Source organism: Asterias rubens, unplaced genomic scaffold, assembly GCF_902459465.1.
Source record: "Asterias rubens unplaced genomic scaffold, eAstRub1.3, whole genome shotgun sequence".
In the NCBI taxonomy this organism is placed as follows: Eukaryota; Metazoa; Echinodermata; class Asteroidea; order Forcipulatida; family Asteriidae; genus Asterias; species Asterias rubens.
The window spans coordinates 17,893-29,870 of record NW_022985717.1 but is presented as its reverse complement, the minus strand read 5'-3'; the positions used below and the strand labels follow the sequence as shown (position 1 = coordinate 29,870).

Below are 11,978 nucleotides of genomic sequence, written 5' to 3'. Positions count from 1 at the left end.
ACGTTTGTATATTAGACCTAACCATGACAATCGTTTCGATCACAATTTAAATTTGTTAAAATACTTTGTTTTACAATTTGATATCATAAAGAAAATTAAAATAAAGAAACAGATTGCAAGCGACTGACTATATATACATAAACACGTAATTTTTAACTTCCAAAATATACACAAACAATGCAAAATTATATATACGGTACAACATTGTAAAAAATTGTATTCATGGTGCAGCCATCTTGAATTTCTCCCATAGATATCAATGTAACCAAACCGAGGCTGGAAGAACAAATTGTCTGGTTCCTTTTTGCAAAATGACTTTTACCATACATTATTGTTATTTGATAAAAGAGGAAAATGACCAAGATGGATGTATCATGATCAGGGTCTAAACGCTGCCACCATAAACGAAGCCGCTCAGATCCAACAACAAAATGAAAGCTCTCTATAATTACAATAATACGAATAATAATATAGTAATATGGAAGTCTTATATAACTCACGTATCTACCAAACAAGGTACTCAATGCGCTGAGTATATCAGAAAGATAGCTTATTGCAGTGATGAATTCTGAGACCCAATTATTTAGCACCTTATCTAACACCTGGGCGAACCCCTTATCTTTTTGATAATTGCACTGGGTTCTTTTACATGTGTTACACAACACATGGGACCAACGGCTTTACGTCCCACCCGAAGGACGAAGCAATGGTTATAGGTGTCTTGCTTAAAGTCACCTGAAAGTGGTATTTTTTCAAAATAAAGCTTTTGTCACTAATATATGTGTTTTGATGAGTGGAATGTGAATAAACAGTTAACTAAGGTTTTAAAAAATCAGTTCTTATGTTTTTTACAAATTTAAGAGTAGACCCCGACCCGAGAGGGCGCTGTTCGTGACGTCAATCGAGGCAGACTTTGCCTGTAATGCGTAGAGTAAACACAATTGCAAAGTACATGTACGGACCAAGTCGTGAGTTTGTAAGTTTCAAAAAAAAAAAATGTTTTTTTTCCGGCAATGCCGACCAGGTGTATTGCTGCTCAATGCAGAAAAACACTTTTTGAAATGTACCAACTCACGACTTGGACGTACATGTACTTTGCACGTGTGTTTACTATACGCATTGCAGGCAAAGTCTGCCTCGATTGACGTCACAAAAGGGGTAGGCGGAGTCAGCCCCCCCAACAACTTTACATATTTTTTAAACATAAATGACAAACAATTACTAAAAAAATTGTTTTATTGTTCGTAAGCATATACTCTTATGTTTGAAAGAAGAAAAGAAATTCTATTTCCAGGTGACTTTAAAGGCAGTGGACACTATTGGTAACTGTCGTCAAAGACTAGCCTTCGCAGTTGGTGTATCTAAACATATGCATGAAATAACTAACCTGCGAAAATTTGAGCTCAATCGGTCATCGATACTAGTGAAATAAAAAACACACGAAATTGTGTGAGTTTAGATGGTTGATTTCGAGACCTCAAGTTCTAAATCTGAGGTCTTGAAATCAAATTCGTGGAAAAATACTTATTTCTCGAAAACTATGGCACTTCAGACGGAGCCGTTTCTCACAATGTTTTATACCATCATCCTCTCCCCGTTACTCTTCACCAAGAAAGGTTTTATGCTAATAATTTTTTTGAGAAATTACCAATAGTGTCCACTGCCTTTAAGGACACATAATGTATTCCCCAGTCAAACCCATAATTCACCACTCTGACTAGCCTGTGTCTGTGTCTCTTGTCCGTGCTCTACTGTCCGATCAAGAATTTGCTCAACTAGCTTTACCAGAGATTGAAAACACTGGTCGCTGTCGTAAACTTTCTTCAAGAAATCGGCTACAGTCGGATGCGTTCTGTCTGTATTGGCGATGTGGCTGATGACGTCAGTGACGGATTCGAATCCTCTTTGTGTGTATATGTCAATTTCGTACATGTTGGCTATGGTCAAGTAGTTAGGCTCGGATGTGGAGTGATATTTTGCTACAACGCCTTTTGCTTGTAAGTATCGCTCAAGGATGTTCAAATCTGCCTGCTTCATGTCGCCCAGAGATGTATCTGTTTATGAATGCACACACTGAGTTAGTAAATGCACTTCAAAAACTGGGTTGTTAAATTGATTCTCTTTGTATCAATATATGTGCTCGCCGACACGGTGTTAATTTCACCAACATAGTAATTGGGATATATACCACCATATTGGTGTTGTCACATATATATACCAGAAGGAATCAATTTAACACTCCAGTTGTTATCAGTGTGCCTGGGATTTACAGTGCTATCGTTGTATATGGGTAAAACCAAGATGAATATAATAAAAGTTAGAATAATCAAAATGACGCCACTGAAACTTTCTGAAACTTTCCCCTGAACCAACGTCAGTGTGTACCGGTTCTCAACAATATAGCATACATTGGCAGGGTTAATAATTATTCACGTTTAGTGGACGAATATTCTCCTTGTACTCTAAACTTTAAAGGCAGTGGACACTATTGGTAATTACTAAAATAATTATTAGCATAAAACCTTACTTGGTAACGTGAGTAATGGGGAGCTGGTGGGTAACATTTTGAGAAACGGCATAACGTAGTTTTCGAGAACGAAGTAATTTTCCACGAATTTGATTTCGAGACCTCGGAATTAGAATTTGAGGTCTCGAAATCAAGCATCCGAGAGCACACAACTTCAGGTGACACGGGTGTTTTTTTTGCATTATTATCTCGCAACTTCGACAACCAATTGAGCTCAAATTTACACCAGGTTTGTTGTTTTATGCATTATGTTGAGATACACCAAGCGATAAGACTGGTCTTTGACAATCACCAATAGTGTCCAGTGTCTTTAAAAGAGCAGTAAATTCACCCACGTCCCAGTTCCACACCTTCTCGATATACCAAACATACCTTTGGTCTTCTCAATAGCTTTCCGCAGCTTTTCTTCAAATTCCCACGATCGATTTTCAAGACCGGACACCTTCAATATCGAACGAACAGGAAGAGATATAATAAGGCATTTATTTCATTCTAACATCCTCAATGACAGTGAATGTACTTTATATAGGACAGTTTTAAGCAGTAGTTTGCAATAGAAAAAGTATAACATGGTTACAGTTAGTAAGCTTATATTTAATTTTACTTGAAGGGCTCACTTGACTGTAAACAGAAACACTTTATATGTCAACATGAAGGAAACCAGGTGAAAAACTGGACAATACTTTAAAGCAACATCATATCTCTAAACGTAAACGAGTGAAAACCACCACTCTTTACATTTCGAGTTGTCCCTCAAGTAGATCTTTAAGAAGAGTGGTGGTTATGTCACTTTTTAGAGGGGTTTCACCCAAGGACAGAGTGAAAAATCACTTTAAAAATGCAAACTTCAATCTACAAGATTGGAAGACCACTCGAAAAAGAGTTGTCCCTCATATGGCTCTTTTAAAGAGTGGGTATTTTTTTCTTCACTCTTTTGCATTTTTGAGAGTACGGACAAAGACATGACAATACGATATTGAGTGAGACTCTGTATAACGTAATGGTTTGCTTTTAAAACCAATGATATAATAAGTTAACATTTCGCAACTAAACTTACATCACTATACCGGAAAGATGAGGTTTGAGTGCCAGTAGAGGAAGTAGGAGACCCGAGATTAAAACCGTCAGACTGTGATTCCAAGACCGAACAGTCACTACGACGATAAGGCACAGCATTCAGCATCTGCACCTCTTCTTTGTGAATAATGTTGGCTTCGGCATGAGTCTTTATTTCTACACCATTTTGATCTGTAAGCAAAAAGGGCAGCATTATTTTCAAAACTGAATGTGACAAGAAAAACAACATTTTTAATAAGGATGGACTATCCTTAAACATTATTGAATTGAATTGAACTTTTGGTTTGCGGTAAACATGGTAGACATGTGTGTCTACACGCCAGGTATTGTTAGTTCTAACAATTTTTTTTTAGTCAATTTTGTATTACCTCCTACGACAAAGTGTTGTCCTTCCGGGTTGTCTGAATTTGAATGTTGATTTCTTTCATCTCGATGGTCCGAAGAGAGAGCCGTCCTTTTTGCGAATCCCCAGATTTCTTTTTTGAAGTAAAGTACAGCCAATAATACAAGCAGTAAGACCAGGGGGATGGCCACATACAAAGCAATGGCACCAGGTCCATGAGGGAATTCAGACCCATTCTCGTCAATGGTGTCATCAGGTTTGTCGACATCATCAGGCTCATCGTCAGGTTTGTCGACATCCTCAGGCTCATCGTCAGGTTTGTCGACATCCTCAGGCTCATCGTCAGGTTTGTCGACATCCTCACAGCTTCTACATTGACCCTCGACAAAACTGTTAAAAATAACAGATATGGATGGATTCAGTTCAATTCAACAATTCAATTGCCAATTTAATCTCTGTTAAGTTGTGTCTGTTTAAATTATTTTATTGTGCTATTTTATGTAATTTAATGTCTTTATCCATCCTGTTCAATTTAAGCGCTGTTGGATATGGCTGGGGAAAAAAAGGTGATACCAGAATTTTATGAATTGGTGGAACAGCCAAGCAAGTACAGCTTGTGTAGGGAGTGCCCCATACAAAAACAATCTAAGTAGACTGAATACATACAGAACAGACACAGCACAAAGCACAATATTCATATAGCATTGATATGAAACAAGATATTCCTTCTTATCTCTCGAAGAACACCCCTTTTTAATAGTCATTGTGGTTAGTTATTGCACAGTCATGTACATAGGTATAGACAGGACATAAAAACAAAACAAAAACCCCAATGATTTGGGATTAAAACGTACAGGCATATGTTGTTGTTGTTGTTGTTGTTGTTGTTGTTGTCGTTGTTGTTGTTGTTGCTGCTGTTGTTGTTGTTTTTAACTGCATTGACACCTTGACCAAAAGTAGCCCTCCATGGTTTCCTTCGTGAACATTCTTTTAAAAAAATGTGAATCTTCTTAAATTGTTTCCTTTATTTTTACCATGTGCCACACGATTATACTCCAAAAGGTCCAGGGGTGGATTTCACAAAAAGTTAAGACTAGTGTTATCTTGAGTTAGGACGAGTTACTCGTCCTAACTTAGGACTAAACATGCGTGTTTTGTTTTGTTTTTTATACCATGACTAATCCTAAGATAGGACTAGTACTAACTCTTTGTGAAATCGAACCGAACTAAATAAAATTTTAATATCTCCTCGATAACTCTTGTGAAATCGACCCCCAGGGTGCCCGTTTGCCGGGTTCCTTCTAGAAATCTAGGACAGTGGTGTGTTTTTGACTCGCTGGTTCTGGATTTTTACCGAAGTTTTTCAGTTTATTAAGTGACCTTTTCTGACTTATTAAAGGTTCACAAGCATTGTAACAGAGATCGTGATCCGGTGCAGCTCTTTATACATTGATTTCTCACCCACACTTGCACGGTACACATTTACGGTTAGACGTGGAATCACAAGGCGCAGCTTCCATCATGTCGGTCGGGCAGGATTTGCACGGTTGACACATCTCCACAGAGTTGCTGTCCGAGAAATACCCCGTTGGACATTGTTGGCAAACTGCATTGGCGCCTTGACCATTTCCACACAGCTATTAGAGAATAAAATAGCAGGACTGATCACCTCTAATTCATCATACACTGCAACATCTGGGGTGTTAAATTGAATCTCTTGGTATCTATTCGAGACAACACCGACAGGGTGTTTATTTCACCAACGATATAGTTATGGGTATTAATAACACCACGTTGGTGTTAATAGATATACCCGGAAGAATCAATTTAACACCCCAGTTTTTGCAGTGTACAGTTTTTACGCGTCCTAAGATTAACGTCTATTGTTGTCAGTCTTTTTGTCTTGAGGTCACCTTAACCTCTTTTTATGTTATTATGCACCTCGCATGTGACGTCACTTTGACACCATCCTAAACATGTTCATGACCAATAAGGATTTTACCTTTGAAGATTGAATATTGAAGGACTTCAGACTGAATTGGAGTTGAGCATTAAATAAATTTTAGTTGCCATAGAGTTGTTAGGTGGTTGACACTGCCAAGAATCGGCTATCCCTTCTCCAGTTTTTCATCTTCCATTATTTTTGCTTTGTTTCGTGGAGTATGAACGATCGTACAATAAACCTGGCGCAGTTTGATGACTGCTATTGGAACTTTTGGGGTGCTTGGTGGCAGCAAACTCACCATAAAAAATCCATTGTTCTCAGTAATGTGCGCATTCGCAAATAATGGAAACTTACCCGGGAAGTCTGCTGCCACCTAGCGTTCCAACATTTTCCCAATGACATTGAGTAGCTGCAATGTCAAGTGCGATGATTTCAAATGATTTCTTTCTAGAGGATCGGTAGTCAAAACTTTTTTTCAAAACCTGTAGCCCCCCTTTATCTTAAAAGTAAGCTCCTTCTAGGAATTACGCAAGGCAAACAGAAAAAACTGTTACATGGCCTTGCATAGGCCCACACCTACCTCAGATAGACCATAACCAAGTTTGCATGAAGGACAATACTTGCATGTTGTATCATAAAAAACCGAGGGATCTTTCCAGGACACGTTGGGTCAATAGGAGCTCCATCAGCTACCTATAGTGGAAAACAAAACCACGAAATAACTTTGAAAACAGTTTTTAGTTTTCTACTAAAAAGCGGCTAAATCGAAACTATCGATGTTGAACAATATTGCACTAAATTATTAGGAAACATCATGGTGTGTTTTATCATGGAGGGAAACTAATTTTATTCCTCCATGGTTTTATCTAAAAATGTTAAGCAAAAACGATGGCTGTTTTCCGTAAATCGAAACTATCGGTGTTGAACAATATTGCACTATTATTGCGCTGGAAATCTGCTTTGGATTTCACACAGGTTGTTATTCGTACAACCTAACCAAAATGCCTGATCGTAATTGAAAGGCATCCCTTTTCGTTTCTCCGATTTTGTCAAAAATAAACAACACACAATGTTGGAAACACAAAATGGTTTTTATGTATAGGCATGTTGAGCCTTTCCTTTTCAGTATTTTCACCAGTTCATTGCTCACAGTGAAACACTTCAAAAAGAATGTCTGCCTATTCTATGAGCAGATTCTATCCATTGCTATGGCTGCCATTGCTGATGAAACCGAGAATCGTGCATAACACGCGTGTACTTTCCGTTGTTTGCCATCACAGATGGCGGTCAGTGACGTCATGCTCAATTCAACAAGGCCATCACTAAGACACTTTGTGCATTATCCTATTATATGCGATAACAAAAATGAACTAATAATACAACAGTCAGATACGGAGCAACACAAAAACAAAAAGGGGAAAAACAACATTTTCTTAGTTTCTTTTACTCATTAAATTTTAAACAATTATTAGGACTTACCGTGTTAACGTAGAGAAAGACAACAAACTGCAAGATAGTTCCCATCAGCATGATACCAATTAGGGGTGGGTGGGGCAATGGCAAAGAGATGTCTTGCACACCTGGCAAACTTCGGATAATCGTGGTAAACTTTATGGTGACTCGGTGGGCCACAAGTCAAAAACTAAAACCCACAACGGGGAGCAAAGTGCAAATTTGTGACTACAAGAAGTCTCTAAAAACAAGCCTAAACAGTTTATTGGCTATACAGAACATGAAGTTTGGAAGTGTTCGTTCCGGGTAAAGGGATAACTATAATTATCCTACTCCTGGCTGAATGAGCCAAGGTCACACAGAACATTATTGTTTCGTAATAATAGTTGCGATTGGGTTTTCCCCCATTATAGCCTTTTTCTCGTAAAAGGGATCACTTTTTGTTGCAGTGGACAATACGGTCACGCATCACTGCCCGACTCTCTCACACAAGGCTCATGAGGCCACCCTGGGTAAATTTAGATTTGTTCAGAATTTTTATTTTTATTGGCAGAACCAAAACTGGGCATTTATAGCACCCCTGGTCACGTGGTGTTGACGATCGCACCACCATACCCAAATCGATCGAACCATGGTTCCAGAAATAAGTGAAAAATCACAATAAACTGCTAAGTTTTATAACCCAAAGGAAACTATGCGTAGGTCAGTTCTACCCAGTTGTGACCTCTGAGTATATAGGCTACCTTGTTACACGTTTAATTGGACACTGCTGGTAATTGTCAAAGACTAATATAGTCTTTTGTGTGCTTTCAGGTGCTTGGTTTCGAGACCTCAAATTCTAAATCTGAGGTCTCGAATTCAAACTCGTGGAAAATTACTTCTTGCTCGAAAACTACGTCACTCAGAGGGAGCCGTTTCTCACAATGTTTTATACTATCAACCTCTCCCTATTACTCGTAATCAAGAAAGGTTTTATGATGACAATTATTTTGAAGTAATTAACAATAGTGTCCACTGCCTTTAAGAAACCCTATTATTGATTGGTACTGTGACTCATATACTGCAATTACTCTACTCAATTTCCCCTTTTCTTTTGTTTGTTTGTACACACTTGCCGATTGTTGTTCCCCGAATATGGAACAACTTCCCAGTACGCATCAGAAATTGCAACTCTTTGCTATTGCTCAAACAAACACTGATGAAACTTATTTGTATCAGATGTAATATATGGTTTAGTTCTATTGGTTTTGCTCTTTTCAGCACTTTGATCTCGATGAAAAGGCGCATGCTCTGATGTTTGTATTTAGATGTAATATCTGTGGTACATGGGTACTTCGGGTGTAAATTAGTGTCACAAAGCTACCTTCTTTGTTGGGCACTTGGTGCAAGATAGACAAATGGTTTAATATCAGCTCAAAATACAAAAATATACATTGCAATCAGAATATTAGTCAGACTTGATTTGATTTGTACAACTTATAGAAATTCATGTTTGCATAAAGTGTAAGTATAATTCCAACGTGCAATTCACAGAGTGCATAATCCCTTGTGAAATGTCGCGATGACCGAAAACAATTATATTTTGTAAGAACAGTATATGCAAGAACACATAATTTAATAGACGTTAAAAATATACATTCAAAATGAAATGTTAAAGTTGGTTCGTAATGGGACACACCTTTGGTTGTCAAAGACCAGTCTTCTAGTTTTTTTTTGGTGTATCTCAACATTATGCACACAAATAACAAACCTGTGAAAATGTGCACTCAATATTGGTCGTCGAAGTTGCGAGTGGAAGAAAAAGCACCCTTGTCACACGAAGTTGTGTGCTTTCATATGCTTGATTTCGAGACCTCACGCGTGAGGTTGAGGTCTCGAAATCAATTCAAATATTTTACTGAGAAACTACTTCTTTCTCAAAAAATACCTTACTTCAGAGGGAGCGGTTTCTATCAACAGCTCTCCATTGCTCGTTACCAAGTAAGTTTTTATGCTAACAATTATTTTGAGTAATTACCAATAGTTTCTAGTGCCTTTAAGTGTAAGAGAATGATTGACTTCCAGTATGTATGAACTTATGAGAACATTAATGGATATCAAAATCAAATAAAGTTTAAGCATGATGAAATTAAACGGGACCCGTTGCCTTGGTTCGGGCGAGTTGTTCTATGAAAAGCGTTTAAATACCGTTTGTTATAAAATGCATATGGTTTGAAAGATGTTCAAAAATGATTATTCACACAAAAATGCCACGAAATTGCCTCGTCGTGAACTAACACGGCAAGCCATTTGCACAATGGCCCACGGTGTTAGTTCGCAAAAAACACGCAATTTCGAGTCATGTTTGCGTGGATAATTACACTCTACTTTTAAAACATCTTTCCAACCTTATGCATTTTACAGTTTTCAAACACTTTTCACAGACCAACTCGACCGATCCAAGGCAACGAGTCCCTTTAATTTTGTTGAAATTAACTGTGACTTGTACATTTCTAATTCAAACACTTTCACACTGTCAGCACTGTGTCCATCTAATACCCATTGACCTAACTCACACGGGCAAGCCACCCGAGCACCAAATCAAGTACAAATCAAGTACAACATGACAAAGCAAACAATACCCTACTGCTCTAGAATTGCAAAGGTCGTGGGTTCGAATCCTAACCCGAGTAATATGCCTGTGATTTGTTTTCACAGAGCTCAGGAAAGTACTGAGTATACAGTGCTAACACACATCGGTGTAAGGGGAAAGTACTAAGTATACAGTGTTAACACACATCGGTGTAAGGGGAAAGTACCGAGTACACAGTGCTAACACACATCGGTGTAAGGGGAAAGTACTGAGTATACAGTGCTAACACACATCGGTGTAAGGGGAAAGTACTGAGTATACAGTGCTAACACACATCGGTGTAAGGGGAAAGTACTGAGTATACAGTGCTTACACACATAGGTGTAAGGGGAAAGTACTGAGTATACAGTGCTAACACACATCGGTGTAAGGGGAAAGTACGAGTATACAGTGCTAACACACATCGGTGTAAGGGGAAAGTACTGAGTATACAGTGCTAACACACATCGGTGTAAGGGGAAAGTACTGAGTATACAGTGCTAACACACATCGGTGTAAGGGGAAAGTACTAAGTATACAGTGTTAACACACATCGGTGTAAGGGGAAAGTACGAGTATACAGTGCTAACACACATCGGTGTAAGGGGAAAGCACTGAGTATACAGTGCTTACACACATTGGTGTAAGGGGAAAGTACTGAGTATACAGTGCTAACACACATCGGTGTAAGGGGAAAGTACTAAGTATACAGTGTTAACACACATTGGTGTAAGGGGAAAGTACTGAGTATACAGTGCTAACACACATCGGTGTAAGAAGGAAAGTACGAGTATACAGTGCTAACACACATCGGTGTAAGGGGAAAGTACTGAGTATACAGTGCTAACACACATCGGTGTAAGGGGAAAGTACCGAGTATACAGTGCTAACACACATCGGTGTAAGGGGAAAGTACGAGTATACAGTGCTAACACACATCGGTGTAAGGGGAAAGTACTGAGTATACAGTGCTTACACACATCGGTGTAAGGGGAAAGTACTGAGTATACAGTGCTAACACACATCGGTGTAAGGGGAAAGTACTGAGTATACAGTGCTTACACACATTGGTGTAAGGGGAAAGTACTGAGTATACAGTGCTAACACACATCGGTGTAAGGGGAAAGTACGAGTATACAGTGCTTACACACATCAGTGTAAGGGGAAAGTACCGAGTATACATGGATACAACCAAAATTAAAATACCCTACTGATTGATTGCAACATAATCCAGCTGCAAGAAGAAAAACTTTTAAAAGAAAATTATTTACAATGTTCTTTTGTTCCATTGAGCGATTCCCTCCTCTAACTAAAATTTAAAAAAGGCTGACATTTTGATTACAACATTGTAAAAGACAGTGGACACTATTAGTAATTGTCAAAGACCAGTCTTCCCACTTAGTGCATCTCAACATATGCATAAAATAACAAACCTGTGAAAATCTGAGCTCCATTGGAAGTTGCAAGATAATAATGGAAGAAAAAACACCCTTGTCACCTGAATTTGCGTACTTTCAGATGCTTGATTTAGAGAAAATTACTTCTTTCTCGTAAACTACGTTACTTCAGAGGGAGCCGTTTCTCACAATGTTTTATAATATCAACCTTTCCCCATTACTCGTTACCAAGTAAGTTTTTGTGCTAATAATTATTTTGGGTAATTACCAATAGTGTCCACTGCCTTTAAATTTCCTCACAAATTGACATGATTAAAAGGGCGCTGTAAAACATTTAGGTAAAGCCTACAATGAAAGACTACAGTTAAAAGCATTAAAATCCTAAAGTATTGTAAAAAGCAAGCAAAAATTATATACCAACTAAGTATGTCACGTTTTATACAAAAAAGGAATTACTTTAAACATTTCAGAGCGTTATCCAGACTTAAACTAAGAACGGAGTCAATTAAAGTTTATAAAATAATTACACGATAGCATTTTCCAAAGAGCTGTTCTGAAAAGCCCACGCTTTTTTGACTCTTTTGTAAACATGTAGAAGTAATTCAAAGAGTCGCATCGAATTTAAG

General features: G+C 38.1%; 1 protein-coding gene across 1 annotated transcript; it reads right to left on the bottom strand.

Annotated features, from left to right (window-relative positions):
• Positions 1–1,615: 1,615 nt before the first annotated feature.
• Positions 1,616–7,567, bottom strand: LOC117306338. Its single transcript, XM_033790940.1, has 7 exons — positions 7,372–7,567; positions 6,473–6,585; positions 5,409–5,584; positions 3,973–4,337; positions 3,585–3,775; positions 2,900–2,969; positions 1,616–2,054 (listed from the first exon to the last, which is right to left on the bottom strand). The coding sequence occupies exons 3-7, from the start codon at positions 5,501–5,503 to the stop codon at positions 1,693–1,695; spliced, it is 1,083 nt and encodes a 360-aa protein (XP_033646831.1). The 5' UTR covers positions 5,504–5,584; positions 6,473–6,585; positions 7,372–7,567; the 3' UTR covers positions 1,616–1,692.
• Positions 7,568–11,978: the final 4,411 nt, after the last annotated feature.